General features: G+C 41.9%; 1 protein-coding gene across 6 annotated transcripts in view; it reads right to left on the reverse strand.

Annotated features, from left to right (window-relative positions):
• Nucleotides 1-18,331, reverse strand: part of csmd3b (CUB and Sushi multiple domains 3b) — a 386,559-nt gene that overhangs the window by 192,923 nt on the left and 175,305 nt on the right. For all 6 annotated transcript variants that reach the window (XM_061760284.1, XM_061760282.1, XM_061760283.1 and 3 more), the window contains exon 6: nucleotides 2,831-3,028. In XM_061760284.1, coding sequence (XP_061616268.1) covers nucleotides 2,831-3,028 — 198 coding nt within the window. The remainder of the gene's footprint in view (nucleotides 1-2,830; nucleotides 3,029-18,331) is intronic.

Genomic DNA, 18,331 nt, shown 5'->3' on the forward strand with positions numbered 1-18,331 from the left:
ACTGGAAAATCTCACCTTTTTATCTGCCACAGCATATTTTGCAGCTCACTAAAGCAAAGTGTGTATACTTTATTTTTTGTACCAAAACTGATTTTTTTTCTTTACATTTTACAGCTATTACAAGCATTCACCTCACCAAATCTCCCCAAAATTGTACTGTGTTACATACATAATATACTTGGTTGTTTCTTTATGTGACTTCTGATTTGAAATTAAACATATTCTTAGAAACACATTCAGTAAGGAAATGCAGGGGTAATTATCGATACGTAATAATGATGAAGCGATTATAAATTCACAGTGGTGCCTTGACTTACAAGTTTGATACATTCCATGACACGCTCACCTCAAAACATTCAGATCATCTTGTCATTAATCTTTTCTAGCCCCACCAAAAACACCAAGAGAAATTTGTGTCACATGTTTTTTAATTTAGAAAAATAACACTCTATACTAGGGTACTTCATAAAAAAACAGAAATAACTAACAATGAAATAGACTATAAAAAATTAAACTGTGCATTACCATTTCATGCTTCAATCCCCTTTTTCATTGTGTTCCTTCTGGTGTGGTCACAAGTGGGTAATATAATACAGACACACTGTACATAGTACACTTATAAGACAACCAAGTAACTCACTAAACTGTCTAATCGTTGTTTTTCGATAAAGAATACAGGTACATGTCAATAAATTAGAATACGGTAGGAAATGCCATTGACTTCAGTACTCATACATTATATATATTAAACACTTGGGAAAATACTTTTAGGAGGGCACATTTCTGACTAATTTATCCATTAAAATCATGTTCATGTTTTCTTGATTGTTTGTTAGGTAATATTCTAGAGATGGTGAATTTTGGGGTTTCGTGTAACTAGTATGTGGACTGCGATGATGATAAGTTTGACACCCCTGCTCTAAATTGTCCATGTGAATGTGAGTGAGAATTGTTGTCCGACTGTACAGTATGTGCCCTGTAAATGACTGGCAAACAGTCCAGGGTGGACGCCGTGCGTCTTGCCCAAAGTCAGCTGGGATAGACTCCAGCTCACCCATGGTGCTTATGAGTGAACTGAGCTTATGAATGACAAGTGCTACAGAAAATAGAGGGACAGATAATTGATTGTGAATGTTCCCGATTAGACGAAACCCCGAATGAACACTTTACCCTCCTCAGCCACTTCTAGGTTTCTTCAATTACAAGATGGAAGACTGTCTATGTATTGAAACATGCAATGCTCCTATTTGTACTTTGTCAAGTTCAAGCGGTTCTGTCACCCCCCGTGCTGCAACTCCACCGGACCCCCCGCTATTGCCGTGAAACCGGGACTTGCAACATGTCTCGATGATCGACGCCCACTGTGTTCTTCGGATGAATGCGGGCAATTAATGGACTCATTTCGAGGATAGCTGGGTCTTGGGGGTTGATATAAACGAGAGCAGGAATCGGTTTCACGCTGAGATTCTCTCACAAAAACCATGTTTGGGTCCCGTTATGTTGAGGGGCTGTCTGGTGACTCATCGTGAGCATTTGGTTTGACGCCACTCAGTCATCACTAGTCACTTTTAATCACATTATAATGAGGTTGTGTTTGTGTGCCACTGTGGTTTTGTGTTGGCAAAACTCAGTGGTGAGGTGGCACAGCGGGAGTCCAGGAAGCCTTCTAGTTGTTTTTTTTTTTTGAGTTGTAGACTCATGTATTTGAGCCAAAATAACACCTAATGAATGTGCAGATACTTTGTGTGCAAGGATGATCTCCCATAACACTGGCCTGTTACTTTCTTACTTTTATATAGTAGTACAGTGTGTAGTAAACAAGCATTAGCAAAGGTTTTGATCAGTATCAAACAGGTTGTGTGCTGTAGGGTTATGGGTTTGGTTTAAAGATTAGGGATTGGGGATCATAGGTTTACATTTAGGGATTGGGGTTAAAGTTCAGGGCTGGAAGATTTGGGGTTAGGATTTGAGTTAAGGATTAGGGGTTGTTTTTTAGGGTTAGCGTTTAGGATTAGGAATTAGTGATTGGTATCAGGGTTGACCCATCATTGGGTTTTGGGTGAGAGTTAGGGGTTGGGTTGTATGGGGTTATGATTAGGGGTTAGGGATATGATTTGGAGTTATAGTTAGACGTTTGGGTTAAAATTAGGTATTAAGGGTCTATGGTTTGGGCACATGGGATTACATTTAGAGATTAGGAGTTAACATTCAAGGTTGAAAGGGTTAGTGTTGGAATTAGAGTTAGGGAATTGAGTTAGTGGTTAGGGTGTGTTGAAATAGGTGGGTTACAATTAATTTTTGGGGGTTAGGGGATTATGGGTTATTATTATGGTTTGGATTATTTTAGGGTTGAGTGTGACCTGCAGAGGTGCTGTTGATTCCCTCTCTATAGAAGAGCAGAAAGTCTGCTCTAGGAAGTTGAGTTACATCAACGCCATCAATACGACATTGGCAATGATACGCGAGTTCAGAATATTCAAAGCAAGAGACTAGCCTCAGAAAGTTGCTTGATTTATTGGTGATTTAACCCATTGTCAGAAATAAGGATCTTCTTATAAAAATTATTTTCCTTGGATCAAAACAACACGTACAACCTTTTGGCCTTCAAAAGGTGTATGCTGCCAAGCAAATGGAATTTGGTGGAAAGGTGTCATGAAACATGGGTAAAATGAGTTGTGGCATGACGAACAAAGACAACAACAATCCTAGATACCCTTGCCCGCACGTGCCCACAAACACGCACACACGTGCATGTGAACGGCCTTTCTCACAATTCATTCAATACAACCGCAAGAACGCATACACAAGCATGCTGGACGGCGGCGTGTACCTCGGCAGACGGGAGCGGGGAAGTCCCACACGGCTATGTTCCCGGCATTGAGCACGCAAGTGAGCGTGGCGTGACCGTCCAGGACGTAGCCGGACACGCAGCTGTAGCGCACGCTGTCCCCCACAGCGAAACGCCTGCCGCCGCTTAGCACCGCTTTGGGTGGGACGCCGGGGTTCCCACAGGACGTACTGTGAAGTTCTGCGGGTAGAGACGGCGAGAGAGGGAGTCAGTTTAGCCGGGCGGAGCATCTGCAAATTTATGGTCATAGATGTGCACAATGTATCCCGCTGGAGGGTTTATAGATTTCAATTAACAAGTGGTTGACAACTGGAATGGAACTCGGAGGAGCACAGATTAAGTAAATCCCGGCATTTTTATCTGTAAAATATTGTTCCTGGGCTCGAGGAAAAGTTCCACTTTGTGCCACACAGATGTGAAGCAGTATTCGGAAACACTGCGTATACAACTACACATCCACATGCAACTACTTGGAGTCTGGTGGAGAGGGGACTCTTCCATTTTGACTCAATGAGGTAAAAAGGACTTTCCAAAAGTTGGTCAAGTTGATGCAACACAGATGTGAAGCAGTTTTGAGAAACAGTGCTTCCAGAATGTTACATACATCAATGCTAATTTCCTCTACCCCATCTATTGAGTTCTGCATTATACCTTAGCATTAAGCTATCCGACTAATATTAGACGATGTTATATGGTTTGGTTAAATATTGGTGTGTTTGATAATATTCAATTGTTAAATTTCAACTGGGAACAGCATGAAGCAAGAACGCTTATTATTTGAAGATCTGTGTGAGCAAGAGCGTCTCAATTACATTTCCATAAAGTGATGTTATACATTATACATTTCCCGTTTTTTGACAGTGAGAACATAAGAAGTGCCCAGGAATCATTTAGAGTGTGTTTTAATACATTGAAATGTTTAAAGCATATGGGAGGGCTAAAAGTACTGTTTAAAAATATTAATCATAGTCTCGCTATGTTGTAGATTTTCCCTTATCTGTAACCTATTCCCTGCAATAAAGGGGGGTTCATTGTTGTAGCGTATATAATTCAAATAAAAATGTAACTAATTTAGGAGAAAAGAATAAGATGGCCGCGACACTTACTTCCGGTTTACCGTAATTTTAAGTCTAATTGTTAAAATGAAACTAATGATACCTACTAAAGGGGCTCCACGTCACTTTTTATGTGGATACAATTTAGGGAAAGTGACGAGAAACCTTTTTATCAGACTCGTAATTTGAAGGTTGCTACACTTTCTGATATTTTGAGTTCTAGATGACAGAGGCCTACTTAAACTCAGAACACACACAAAATACAACCAAGTTGAATGTTATAGTATATTTAATATCTACAAGGGATCTAGAGGGAAGCACAAAGGGTTCTAACTAACGAAAGAAAAGGACACTAATAATCGTAAAAAGAAGGAAAATAGGTGCACGAGAAGGGAAATAGAACATCGTGCGTTGGACTAAAGTGGGAAACGTGAGCATTTGCTGTGTCCAGTGCGGACGGGAGAGAGAGTGAGAGAGGACAAAGTTGAGATTTTGTCTGGAGCTAGTAATTTCCCCAAAATGATTAGGCACTAATGTTGTAGTCTGGCAAATGTTTTGCCGCGTCTACTCACGACCATAGGCTCAAGATGGTGGGTCGTAGTTTCTCTCTGGAAGTAGCTCAGGAAGCAAGGCAACAGATTTAGTTGCAGAAGAAAAACATATGTAGAAAAGTAAAACAAAAAGGAAAGAGGCGGAAGAAGAAAAATTCTTGTGCGTCACGCCTTCTTGGGAGAACAGGACCGTCTCTCTTCCTGCCTTTTTTGCGTGGCTCGCTAGCAATTTCAGAGTGATCCCGCTTGGCTGGAAGCGTACCTTCGCAGTAGCTGCTCTGATCGCCTAGTGGTGGCCCACGGAGAGGCTGGGAAATCGGGTCTCTATACCCAAGGCCCACGGTTACCGAGCCATGGCCGAACAAAGAAAGGGCAGGGGGGGAGGGGTGGCCGAAGGTCAGCCCGGCTGGCGAGCTGCCAGCAAGACAAGAGGACAGAAAAAACACAAGAGCAGGAAAACACACGAGCGCCACGGGCGTGTCAAAGAGTGACGGAGAAGACCACACCCATCATCTTAAATCTTGTCTACAAATTTGATCAAATGGGCTTAAAATCATATATTAATATAAAATAACCTCAATTCGGTACTCTCTCTACTCACAGGTCAAGGACATGAAATGTTTATACTTTAGTTTTGGCAAATCAACTGCTTACGATTCAAATCACATTTCATGCTGCTGGGAGTCAAATCAAGACAAACAATCCTCAAAATCTCACAGCTGCGTTTGTAAAGTTGACACAGTGACACAAACATCAAGGCATACATTTGGAATAATTCTGCAGTGTTCGTGAAATATCAAAACAGACATTTTTCCTTGGTTAAACATCAATCCGCCCTGGCGCCTTGCGCGCACGTTTGGATATTAAGCAAATCGCTTGTTGCTGTATTTGCATCCCATCGTCGATCGGTCCCTTTTGGCCTGTTGTGAGTTCAAAGGAAGAAAGGACTCTTTGATGACTGTAAACCAAGATTTCGAGGGGACCTGCTAATTATTTTAGGGTCCAAAGCGTCTTGTTGTGGGAGTGTCACAGCAGGGCGGCTTCGAAGGCTGCAGTTTATCAAACCGTGGGGATCCGCTGTGTCATGTCCGCTACAATGTAATTGGTAAAAAACGAATAACAATATTTGGACCATGTTTACAATTGAAGCAGTTATAAATCAAGTGTATCCTGGTGGTATAGCATAAGATTATAATGGTAATTAGCAATTCATCTCGATTGTTCTGATAAGTGCCATGCATGAGGCCCTGCGGGAAGTGAGACTTTCACACTCTGCCAACAGGAGTCAAGGCCCGTGAAGACGAGCAGATGTTTGCCGCAGTCATGTCCCGCCGTCTCTGCCAGCACGGACCACCACGTCCTGCGAGAGCATTTGTGTGCTCTCCGGTCGTAGCGGCCGGATGCCAAGAAATGTTATTGAAGTTTTTAGATTCAGTCGTCGAGGAAAGCGCAGTCGCTGGGACGGAACTGACTCTTCTTCCCCCTCCTTGACAAGTATTTCAGCACTGTCAAGGTGCAGGATATGTTGAATGCAAATGGTCTTCTGAGAGCAGGCACCATTATGAAAAGCAGAATCCCTCGGCGCAAGTCAAAGATGTCAGATGTCATCAAGATGGGAAAATAGGAAGGGGAGGGAAAAGTAGCTCTGAAACGGTGGTCAGATCAACAACTTGTGGCTGCAGTGGGGACTTCCTTTTCAAATGATTTATGGTAAGTCATCAAACTTTGCCACCATTCTCCGCCCACGAGCAATTATTATTATTATTATTTTTTAAATGTTTCACATAGTAGCGATTTGGTCAATTTTGTCGCAATCGGACAAAATCTCTCTCAGGGAGTCCATCTTTGAAGTAACCCAGAAAATGGCCAACATGACATATTGTCTTTTTTAAACCAAAATGGCAGATTTCCTGTATCTTTTGGACATAGGTTATTGAGACTTTTTTGTGGGTCTACTAATAATAGACAACTACCAAGTTTCATGTTGCAAGATCGATCTGGCTTCGGGCTATGAATATTCAAAAGGTGCCCGGTAAAAGCATTTTCCGTGAGTATATATGTACCGTATATTCTTCCTGTGTCTTTCCAGGTATGGGTTCTTGAGACTTTTTTGGAGGTCTAATCACACCTACTGAATTTTATGACACTAAGTGAAACTAGGCGGCACGGAGGTTAACTGGTTAGAGCGTCTGCCTCACAGTTCTGAGGACTGAGGTTCAATCCCCGGCCCCGCCTGTGTGGATTTTGCATGTTTTGCCCGTCCCTGCGTGGCAAAACACGTTTTTCCGGGCACTCCGGTTTCCTCCCACATCCCAAAAACATGCATGGTAGGTTAATTGACAACTCTAAACTGCCCGTAGGTGTAAATGTGAGTGCGAATGGTTGTTTGTTCATATGTGCCCTGCGATTGGCTGGGAACCAATTCAGGGTGTACCCCGCCTCCTGCCCGATGATTGCTGGGATAGGCTCCAGCACGCCTCCGACCCCAGTGAGGAGGAGCGGCTCAGATAATGGATGGATGGATGGATAAGTGAAGCTAGCTTCGGGAGCTGAATTTTAAAGTTCTGAATTGTCAAAGTCCGGACAGACGCAGTTTCTGGGGGTATGTATGTATTTTTACTGTATACACCATACAGTATAAAGAATACATTCCCCACTGCAAAACTCCACAAAACTCAAAATGTATCCAAATCAGATGTAAATTATCAGATGGAGCTGCGCTGAGATTAAAGTTAATGTTTCTCCCTCAAGATGCATTTACTGGTGCATATGTTGCTGGGAGATGCGTACTGTATACACACTTTCCGTAGGCTAGATGTGCATCGGAGAGAGAGAGAGAGAGAGAGAGGGAGAGAGAGAGGGAGGATGCTACGAGCTATAAAGCAGGAGACTGATGGGAGAACAGGGACCAGCGCCGCTCTTACAGTTTTAGCATGATTGATACAACGATGAAAGTGTGCAGACACATTGGATTTAGGGAGGTTGGGCAGCGGGGCGCCGAAGGGGTGCAGTGGGGGGATGATTGAGGGGGCAACTGGGAGGGAGACAGATGGGTTGTTTTGGGGAAAGAAAAGAGGATGCTGGGTGATCTCTGAAGCTCTCTTGCGAGGGAGCATTAGTGGTTAAGGCTTGTGCTTATCGCCACAGCACTCAAAACCAACCACATCACCTTATTGCAAACGGACACCATGGTTAACGTTAGTGTCAATCTTTTCTAGTTCGAGCCAGACTTGTGTGTTGTGAACAATTTTAGCATTAGCCTTCCTCATCCATAGATGGTGGAAAATCCCTTGTTCTTTATTTGTTTTGACAGTTTAAAGACACCTATAGGACAGAAGTAGAACAGTCACACCGTTGTTGCATGCACGGTGAGCACACAACATTAATAGAGGCATACTTGTGTTGTTAGCACTATAAGCATTCCGATTTGAGAAGAATCTTAATGTAAAACACGTTGCAATGAGCACGGACACCAGAGCTAACGTTAGTGTCATATAAGCAAGGCTAGTGTGTCTCAGTAATTTTGGTTGAACCCTTCAGTTAAGAAAAGCACGTAGCTTTGTCGTTAGCGTTGTTTTTCGAATTCCTAGTTCACAGATGCATTTTGATGCTGACGTTTGTACTGTTACGAGCAAGGCCAGTTTGTCTCAGTACCTGTGATTGGCGGACACACCGTGCAAAGAAGCCCAATGATGTGTCATGAGAACTGTTTTGAGCTTCTTTTTTTTTTTAACCATTTCTAGTTTACAGGAATACTTCACATCTATCACCTTATTAATTCTAAACATGCCGCAGTGAGCATGGCCGTTAGCCTCAGTCATTCCAGTACGGGCAAGGTTAGCTTGTACAGTAGTACCATGATTTACTCATGGCCCAACTTAGAATTTTTATTTTTCAGTTACGAACAGTTGCTTGGTCAATTTTACGCTTTGTGTTGCGAGCAAAAATTGGAGTTACAAGCAAGCTTGTCTAATGCTAAAGCACAAATGAAATGACTTAAAAAAAAAAAATTAAAAAAGCGACAGTCACCGATTCACTTTCAGCCATTTTTAACGTAACCCCTCCCAAAATGTGGTGCTTTTTGGGGAAGCTGGGATGGATTAATGGCATTTCAATTCATTTCAATGGGGAAATATGATTTTAAAGCCGAATAAGTCAAGTTTATGGTCTATGTAAATTGAAAGAACCTATTTTAATGGCGTTTCAGTACTCGATGTAAGCTATTCTAATGAGGGCTTGTTTTAATAAACGAATGCAAGTGTTGTTCTTCACTATTAATGTACATGTCAATGGTTAATTACTATGTAACAGTTGTTTAATTACATGGTAATAGATGTAAGTACAGGACCCCCCCACCCCCACCCCCGCCGAGGAGCCAGTGGGCGGCGACGATTGATCGCCATCATGCAAATTAATGACTTCTAGATCGCTCATTTAACGCCGAGACGCCTCGCTATTGTTGCCAGGGAGACACTCATCACTCGCGCGAGACGTCCCTCATCCTTTCCCGAAAAGCTTCCTCGATATGAATAGCATCCATTACTCCGCTAATGAGGGCCGCCGCACTTAAAACTTTTTGGGAAAGGAGAAAAGGAGGACGTAATTGACTTAATGCCGGGATAAATTTCCCCCCAAACGAGTCTCGGCTGCAGACAAAACCGTAAAAAAAAAAAAAAAAAAAAAAAAAAAAAAAAGGAAATGACATACTTTTATGGACAGTAATTAGTTCAGTTCGAGCTTCTCTGTGGAGTCTTTTAGCGGGAATGCCGTCGCTGTGGACCCTTCGCTGACCCCCTTATCTCAACGCACACATGCAGGGTCATCCATCATCGTGGCTGCCCCTGGATGATTGGATGTCGGGTTGCGACTTGTTGGCCTATTGATTTTGTACCCCCGCAGCATTGGGATGCCAGTGGTGGTTTGTCGTCCTATCAGAGACACCTTTAATACCACACACACACACACGAGCTATCGCCACATTCTTTCATCACTTTTTCATTCAGGGTTCCATGAAATTACATTCCCTCATTCCAGTTGTTTGATCTCTCTCATTCCTATTCTCTTACAAGACATTGAACCCCCGCTATATTACGGTTTATCTACAATGCCCCTGTTAGATTGCATATTTTTTTTACAGGCGTTCACATTATACTGTATAGGCAAGATTAAATTTAGAGTTGCATGCCTTCTGTTCAGCAGCAAGAAGAAGAAATGTAATCTCCAGTGAGAGAATATACAGTATGCCTGTGAGTATTGTAGTACTCTGTATGTGTTACTGCTCCCTGTGTGTTTGACTGTTGACTGTTACTGTAAAATCTACGCAAATTTCTAGGCTAATGTTGACGGAATTTTGCCTTTTGTTATTATAGTTTTTGGGTTGAAAATGTTATGCGTTTAAATATACTGTGCAATGTTTAACAGTAAACTTCAACCGGGAATGACAGATAAACAACTTGAAGCAAGCACACTTTGCTTCTAATTTGGACACCAGTGCAAAAGACTGTTTTTGTTTCCTCAAAGTGATGCCTTCTTGACAGCATGAGAGAGTGTGGACAGGCACAAAGAAATACAGTGGATGCCCGCTATCGCTGGGGTATATGGATCAGGCCGACTGTGAATACCAAAAAGCCACGAATAATTGACACTCATTTTATAATTACCATGATTTTTTTTATATTTTGAGAAAATTATAATAAGCAGAGGATCAGGTGCCGCAAGAAAATTGCGAATAAGCAGGGGATTGGTTACAAAGAAAACAAAAACAAGAAGCAGCAGGGGTTTCCACATAAAAAAAGTGGGATAGGCTGTGAATAGGTAAATTCACAAATGTTGACTTCTAATATGCGATGTTCCACTGTAGTTTAAAGCGTGTTTCAATAAATTTAAGTGCTTTTTTTTTTTTTTTTTTTTTAATAGCAATGCTTTTAAAGCGAGGCGACGAGTAAAATAATAATAAAAAAAGTTTTGTATAGAACACCATCAACGGGGATAAAGTGGGGATTCACTGTATCATTACGTTGTGAAAGTAAATCTGTCTTTGATCTGTACGCCTGAGTTTATTGTGGATATTTCATAGTTCCATCACGACACTTTATTCGGTCGCCAGCAGCCATGCCAAACTCTTTCTCGGTGGTTTACTGCTGCGCGCCCTCAATTATTTATCTTCACCTTTTCTTCCTCTCTAATTACTCCCTCCATCTTTCCATCTCTGCCTCACACTTCCTCACCCCTTACACCCCCCTTCCCCGCACTCCTCTCCAGTCCACCATAACCATCATTCCGGTCTCAGTCGCTTCATTACAAGCTGCTGCTTTTATGGCCCATCTGTAGACCGATCTGCATTTGTCACACGCACATAGATACGGAGTGTCCGGGCTGCAGTCATCTCACCCCCACCGCACACACTCAGGCAAGTGTTTACCTGGACTTGTATTTCTCCCTAGATAAGCAATTACAGTTACGGGAACAAAAATAATAAAGGAACGATGGAAGAAAAGTAAGAACGGTGCCCATGCTTTTCCCAGCTTTTAGTGAGATGGATGACGTGAAGAAAAAGAGCAGAGGCGATTCAATGACTTGGGAAGTTTTTGCACCTCCGTCAGCACCAACTTGGATTAAGGATGAGTCGACTTTTTTTTTTTTTTTTCCCCCTCAACAGAACAGATATGTGAAGAAAATGCGCAAGAACGCATGCAAGATCCATTTAACACGCGTGACGGATGAATCCAGCAGAAAATCCGTTCGAATGCATTTCCCGTGAAATGTATCACATTTGGAGGAATATTCAAATTAGGGGTGTTCATTTCCTCAACTGTTCTTTCAATAATCTTACAGGGGGAAAAAAAACTATTTTGGTCTGTTAGACTCATAAATTGCTGAAGTTCACTCTAATTTAATATTTGTCAAAATGTATTACTAACTTTTTTTTTAAAGTGCAGTCTCACTGGATTTCCATTGCAGCTCCTCTGATACGCCGCCTATATCTGGTTAACAATATTGAATTTAGTTTGCCTGAATGGAAACTTCCCCATAGGTTTACATGCAATCCTCCTTCCTATTCAATTCAACCTTTATTGTGCCATATTAGAAAAATCTCTAAGCACACTACCAAACAAAATTTTAAAAATATTACTGTAAAGGTTATGCAGTATAAACCATCCAACAACGGCTACTCTACCACGCACAGAGTAGCAACAGAGCATACAGCAACACTAACAGGCGGGATTCATGGTATTTCCATGCTAGGAAATGAAAAAAAAAATGAAAAGAAATTAAAACGCAGCTAATACAGCAAATCCAATGTTGCCTCACCTTTGAGTTTTGTACTTCTTTAAAAAGTTAACAGTATTTACTATACTTATTCCTGTTTTTTGTTTGTTATTTTTGTGGTGTTGTCAAAGGTTTAAAGCTCATCCTCCAAAAGTGCTTACTGAACTCCAATACATTCACAACTCACGCACACATTTCCCCTGCAGAGGCATGTCCCCCCCCTGTTGCCCCAGAACCTTCCCTGCCTTCTCATCCTACCATGCATCAAGTTCAAAGTACTCCTTCTCGCTTTCAAATGCTTCCACAACCGCCTGGCCCCTTCCTACCTCTCAGAGCTGCTCCTTCAACCCGAGATGTACAAATACATTACGGTAGCATTCAGATGTTTTCGGTATGGTTCAGAGGTGTGTTGCAAACAAATACAGTGCAGCTTAGCCTCTGGCTAGCGTACGTCCTGATCAGCGATTTTAATTTTACACAGTGGCGGCTGACAATGAATGAAGTGGACTTGGATATTTTGTTTTTTTGTGGAGTGGTGTGGAATCACTGCACTAGCGAATCCTTCCTTCATTTTGGGGGGAGAATTTACGACCAGCAGTTTGCAGTTGTTTGTCTCATATTAAATGTCATTAGGAGTGTTCCTGTTTACACAAAATAAACACACTTATGTGTTTATTTCTGTACTTTGTTCCCTCACTGTACCCAATGTGTACCGAAAAATAACCTTCAAACTTAAACTCAAGGTACGTAGCGAACCGTCTACTGTTGCATCCATTGCCGCTTAACTGGAACCAAGCCTCGGGGGGATTGCGGGAGAACTGTTTCCATAGCTGCCATCTCCCTTTCCAATTCCAGGATGGCCACGATCCCTAAAAGTATCTCTCAAAACCATTCTCAGTGAATCATTTTTTTGGGTTTTCAATACAAATACTTGTATTGTCACATTATTGTAAGTGTTTTTTGTTTTTTTATGAATGCATAACCATTGGGCAGCCGTGGCCCAATGGTTAAGATCATCGCCTGCCACCGTGGGGGACCTAGGTTCAAAACCCCGACTGGACCATCCGCCAACATCCCCGGACTCACGGCTGTGGTGTCCTTGAGCAAGACACTGATACCCCGAAATGCTCCCCGGGCGCTTCAGCTGCCCCCTGCTCCAGTGTGTTCCACTAACATGTGTATGTGTTCACTGTGATGGGTTAAATGCAGAGAACAAATTTCGTGTGCATGCATGCATGTTCATGACAATAAAAGATTATTATTCTTACTTGTTTAGGAAAAGTGGTTTCAGAGAGATAAAGAGATTTTTTTTGTAGCTGCTTTTTTGATTATTGAGTATTGTGAGATCATGAAATGATGATGGGTTTAGTCACACATCTTTCGCATCAATATACACATCCATCTCAAACAGATTGAAAAGCTCCGCTGGAAAACTTTTTCAGCGGTCGGCAAAAGTTTGTAATGATTTTTTTCCTTTCAGAAGACGTGACATTTAGTGCTTTCAGCTCTAATATTTGTGATATATTAGCGGTATTGACAGTGGGAGTACGTCTGCCTCCCTTCACTTTTAATAAAGTATGCGCCGAGCTGTCATTCAGATGTGTGCTCAAAAGCAAATTATTATAATGCCCCACAATGAACTGAACTCACTCACTCACTCACACACACACACACACACACAAACAGGCAGAAAGACAGACAGACACACAAACACACACGCGCACACACACACACACAGACAGAAAGACAGACAGACACACAAACACACACACAAGCACACACTCAAAGAGATAACGGCCATATTGGATGTGTGGCTTTTAAATGAGAAGATAAATGCAGCGACGAGCGAGTCACTGCTTAAAAAAAAATGCGACACATTTCCCACAAAAAGCCTTAGAGGGGTTAGCTTAGAAGCCCGCTATTTAAAGATGATCACAAAATGTCGAACAAAAGGAGGACAGACAAGTTGGAGTTGGTCAAATTTGTATCTGATATAGCCACCAAATGGAGCTACTTTGTACCAATATATAGCTTCTGCAAGGCTTGCCGCTTAAAAATGATAACTGTGGGTTGCTATTGATGTTGGGTAATGGCGTTTATGTACATGTCAGAGGGGAGCTAAGTTTAGCCTGGGTTGTTAGCGGAAGTTACGGGGAGTCTGCCGCATGTGTATGTTTTTTGCTGTGCTGTATGGCTATTAAAAGCGCAAGATAACAAATGACAGAAGTCCCATTAGTTTTGCAGCTTACAAAAAAAAGTGTTTTGGGATCACAGTTTGCGGTATATTTAAAGTTTAAACTATTAATATAGGAAACTCTAAACAATTTTGTGGGGGGGCGTCAACCACTGTTATTTAATTGCATCAATGACTTATTATCTCGGTTTGCTGTACTACACAATTTTATAATGATGGTTGCATTATTTGCCCACGTTGTCAGCAAATAACTTTCACACAACGCCCCGGTGCAACCTTACGAAGACAGGTTGATGAACATCTCTAATAAAGCTTCGATCGTGGTTACCTCGGCGCTGGTGTAATTAAACGCAATTATCCGTATTTATGGGGGCAGCAAGAGAAGGGGGGAGGATAAAGAGGTTGTATCCGACGACATCTGGCAGCTGTGAAGATGTGTTTGGACCCATGCTAGCGTGTTGCTAATGCTCGATGAGATCAAACAAAGGACCGGGGGGCAAAAAGCTGTGAACATCTCGCACGGTCTTTACTGTATTATTACGCAGCAACTGCACCTTCATCCCTGCAGCGACCAGGAGTCTGGCTTTATAGTGTTGCTATCTTGATGTTTTATGTGCGCTGTGTGAACAATTTGTCACAGGGTTAGCTGTCAGAGAAGTTGGTAAGAAACTCCGGGCAACCTTAGCCCGCATAAAGAACAGGCTAAAGTTCACGTTTCTGTAGTTAATTGTACTGCAAAAAGACGTGCTACATAAAATCGTCAAAACAAAAAAAAAAAGTATCAGGTTGTTTTTTTTCAATCAGGCCAACTCATTTCAACTACTTTCTGGTCTTTCGAAGACCTCGCTAAGGCCAAACAATCAGTTATATAATGATTCATAATGATATATAATTTTGCCATTACGACTCATTCATTATTAAAGTCTCACCATGTCAATGTCCGCGTAGAATATGATATATCAAATAAACGCCATTTATCTATCTATTTATTTATTCATCATACACATTCTAATTAAACCAACACTCTGTTGTATTTACTGTGCTGCAAATGAAATATAAAGTAAATAATACAACATGATGAATGGTAAACATTATAATTGAATTTTGCTATTATGGCTCATTCATTTTGAAAATCTTAATTTTGGACTACGTTATACATAATATCAAATAAATGCTAAAATACTATTCATACTACTAATTTTATTTTAACCACCATGCCGTTGTAGATATTGTGTTGCAAATCAAATCAAAGAATAAAATAAATAATATATTGTAAGAAATAGCAATACAAAGTAATAGTACACTAAGGAATCAGAATTGCGGCACGGTGTCCGACTGGTTAGAGCGTCTGCCTCACAGTTCTGAGGACCGGGGTTCAATCCCCGGCCCCGCCTGTGTTGAGTTTGCATGTTGCCTGCGTGGGTTTTCTCCGGGCACTCCGGTTTCCTCCCACATCCCAAAAGAATGCACGTTAATTGAACACTCTAAATTGCCCGTAGGTGTCAATGTGAGTGTGAATGGTTGTTTGTTTGTATGTGCCTTGCGATTGGCTGGCAACCAGTTCAGGGTGTACCCCGCCTCCTGCCCGATGACAGCTGGGATAGGCTCCAGCACGCCCGCGACCCTAGTGAGGAGAAGCGGCTCAGAAAATGGATGGATGGATGGACTATCAACTAATAGTTTACCAAGTATACACTAAAAAATATTTCTAATATTAGTAATAGTATAACTGTAAAATATGCCATATTAGCAGAATTATTACATATTATATTATTGTAGATATATTTATATAATCCATCCATCCATTTTCAACACCGCTTATCCTGGTTAAGGTCACGCGATGCTGGAGCCTATCCCGGCCGACTTCTGGCGAAAGGCGGACTACACCCTGAACTGGTCGCCAGTCAGTCGCAGGGCACATATACACACGGACAACCATTCGCACTCACATTCACACCGTCCCTGAGTGGGAACTGAACCCCCGCTGGCTGCACCAAAGTCAGGCGAGTGTACCACTGCACCATCAGTGACTTAAAATAACGACAGTCTAATGATAATATATTATACTGATTTTAAATTTCATTTCACAACAAAATAATACGACAAAAATAATAACCCTAGCAATAGCACTGTATACATAGATGTATGTATACGATAACAGAATTATAATAGTTGCAGTCCAAAGAAAAAAAAATACCAGACCGCATCACCATTTGTAATAAATACATCTAGGCTCGCCGCTAGATGATGCCACCTGTTTGAAAAATCTGGACATGAATAAATAATGGCGCCTGAGTGACAGCCAATCATCCAATCACATTGCTGCTTAACCATCTGGTGACACGTGAGTGATGGCTGGAAATGGGTCGATCGTTTTTTAGACGGAGGTGCCGTCCGACACAATTAGCTAATTTTCGGCGAGCGAGATTGTCCGTGCCGGGACGTCAGCCCAACGCGCCGACTTCCATTTGATTACCCCCTCCTTGTGTCTGTAAGTGAATGAGCACATAATGACAGCCATCGGACCGCTCACACGGCCGCACGAAAAGGCCCAATTAGAGGCCGTCCACCTTCACTTTGCTTCTATGCATGTAGGCAATGAGCCCGTGTGTATGTATGTGTGTGTGTGTGTGTGTGTGTGTGTATACAAGACAAGTGTGTTCCACTTTGTGTGTGTTTACTGCTCCTTGCTGCGGTGATTTGCGGAAATTCCCTTGTAAGCATTTGCCAAAACATGAGCCCTGAATTTGCCCCGAAATGGCTGCTCCAAAACAAAATGAATGACTTCCTATTCCAATTCGTGCATGGATCATACAGCAGTTTCTGTGAGTCGTATTATTATATCCTGTACATGTCCACCCAATTTTTTGCTGATTGATGAAACTGGTATCACAGGCTAATTTCTATGAAAACTGAAACTTTTTGAAATTCTGTCAAACTGAAACTAATTTTCTGATTTTCTGGTGCATTTGGTGCATGGGACTTTTTCATGTATCCTGTTATAATAGATATATATGCAGATCCAATTTGGTGTGGATTGGTGTAAGTGGTAATTTTACGACAACTTGGGCATACGAGTAGGACAACTTTATGTAACTAGTGAGGCAAAATGTGCACTAGCTGACAAGTGTGTGCTAATAGGAGTACTAGTGACATTATAAAATTCTACTATAGCAGCATCATTCTAGTCAACATGTAGCACTTCACTAGTAGTTCTACTTGTGTGCAAATGTCAACTACCGCACAGTTTTGCCTCACCAGTAACAAGTAGTTGTCTTACCGGGATGCCAAAGTTTTCCTAGTCGTGTGCAGAAATGTTATACAGTAGTGGAAGGCAGTCGTTGAAAAACCTTTACAAGTGGACACAGTTGTTTTACTACTGTGCTGAAGTGTATTTCCAGTGAGGACTAATATGAAGGACCTTTAGCTGGATATCAAGAACATCTAGTAAATGCTCAAACAACTTTCCGTAACTGATAATATCTTTCCCGCCTTGGCGTGAGTTCGAATCCTGTGAATATCAGGCTCCAGTAATAATTAAAAGGCGTGAATGATAATTGGGGGATGGAGCCTGCAACCAATGGCAAATCGTGTGTGCGAAACATGCACGCACACACATGCACACTTTGAAACCAGTGTCATCTGGAAAGCGAGAGTGCAGAGGCAGATGAGGTTAGCAAATGCAGATGGAACGCTACAGTATGTCCCTAAAACTGAATCAATATCTATTAAGAGACTGAACACCACAGAGAAGCTGAGAGAAAGAGATTTCCAAAAGATCTGAATCTATATGTGACATTGAACAGAGCTGAGTAAATGAATGCGGCCCTTGTGAGCTGAACAATAGCACGAGGCACTTCTTCGTGCGCTACACGTACACACTCTTTTCCTATTTCAATGTCTTCCTTACTTTAGTGTCAGGATTCCATCAGCCCTTGTCACTATGATGTTCAGTCCCATGGAGAGGATGTGTTACAGCTCAACCTTGACGCAAGTTAGCCTCATAGTACCTTCTCTTTAGGATAGTAACAAAAAAAGTCATACTTTGCAAGGCCATTTGTTTGCTTGTGTGCAAATTTAGCCCTGGAAGCAATGGAGGCAAAATAGAGTGCAGCACTTGGCTGCACCCAGCAGATGTACTCTTTATTCTGCTGATTAGTTTGCTGTCTAAAGAGCAACATGACATCAGCTAATACATGAGGACCCGTGGGAGCAAAGCCTTCAGGTAGTGCACCAAGCTATTACAAAGAGAGCAAGCCTCCCCCCCCAACTTTGACTTCCCGTAAACAAGTTGGCAGAACAACAATTGTCAAACAGTTTGACGAACAACCTGCAAAACAACCTTGCCACTTATGATTCACCTTTGCATGGATGACAAAGCTATCCTACCCACAATCTTCACAGAACAAACCGG

Source organism: Phyllopteryx taeniolatus, chromosome 21, assembly GCF_024500385.1.
Source record: "Phyllopteryx taeniolatus isolate TA_2022b chromosome 21, UOR_Ptae_1.2, whole genome shotgun sequence".
NCBI classification, from domain to species: domain Eukaryota; kingdom Metazoa; phylum Chordata; class Actinopteri; order Syngnathiformes; family Syngnathidae; genus Phyllopteryx; species Phyllopteryx taeniolatus.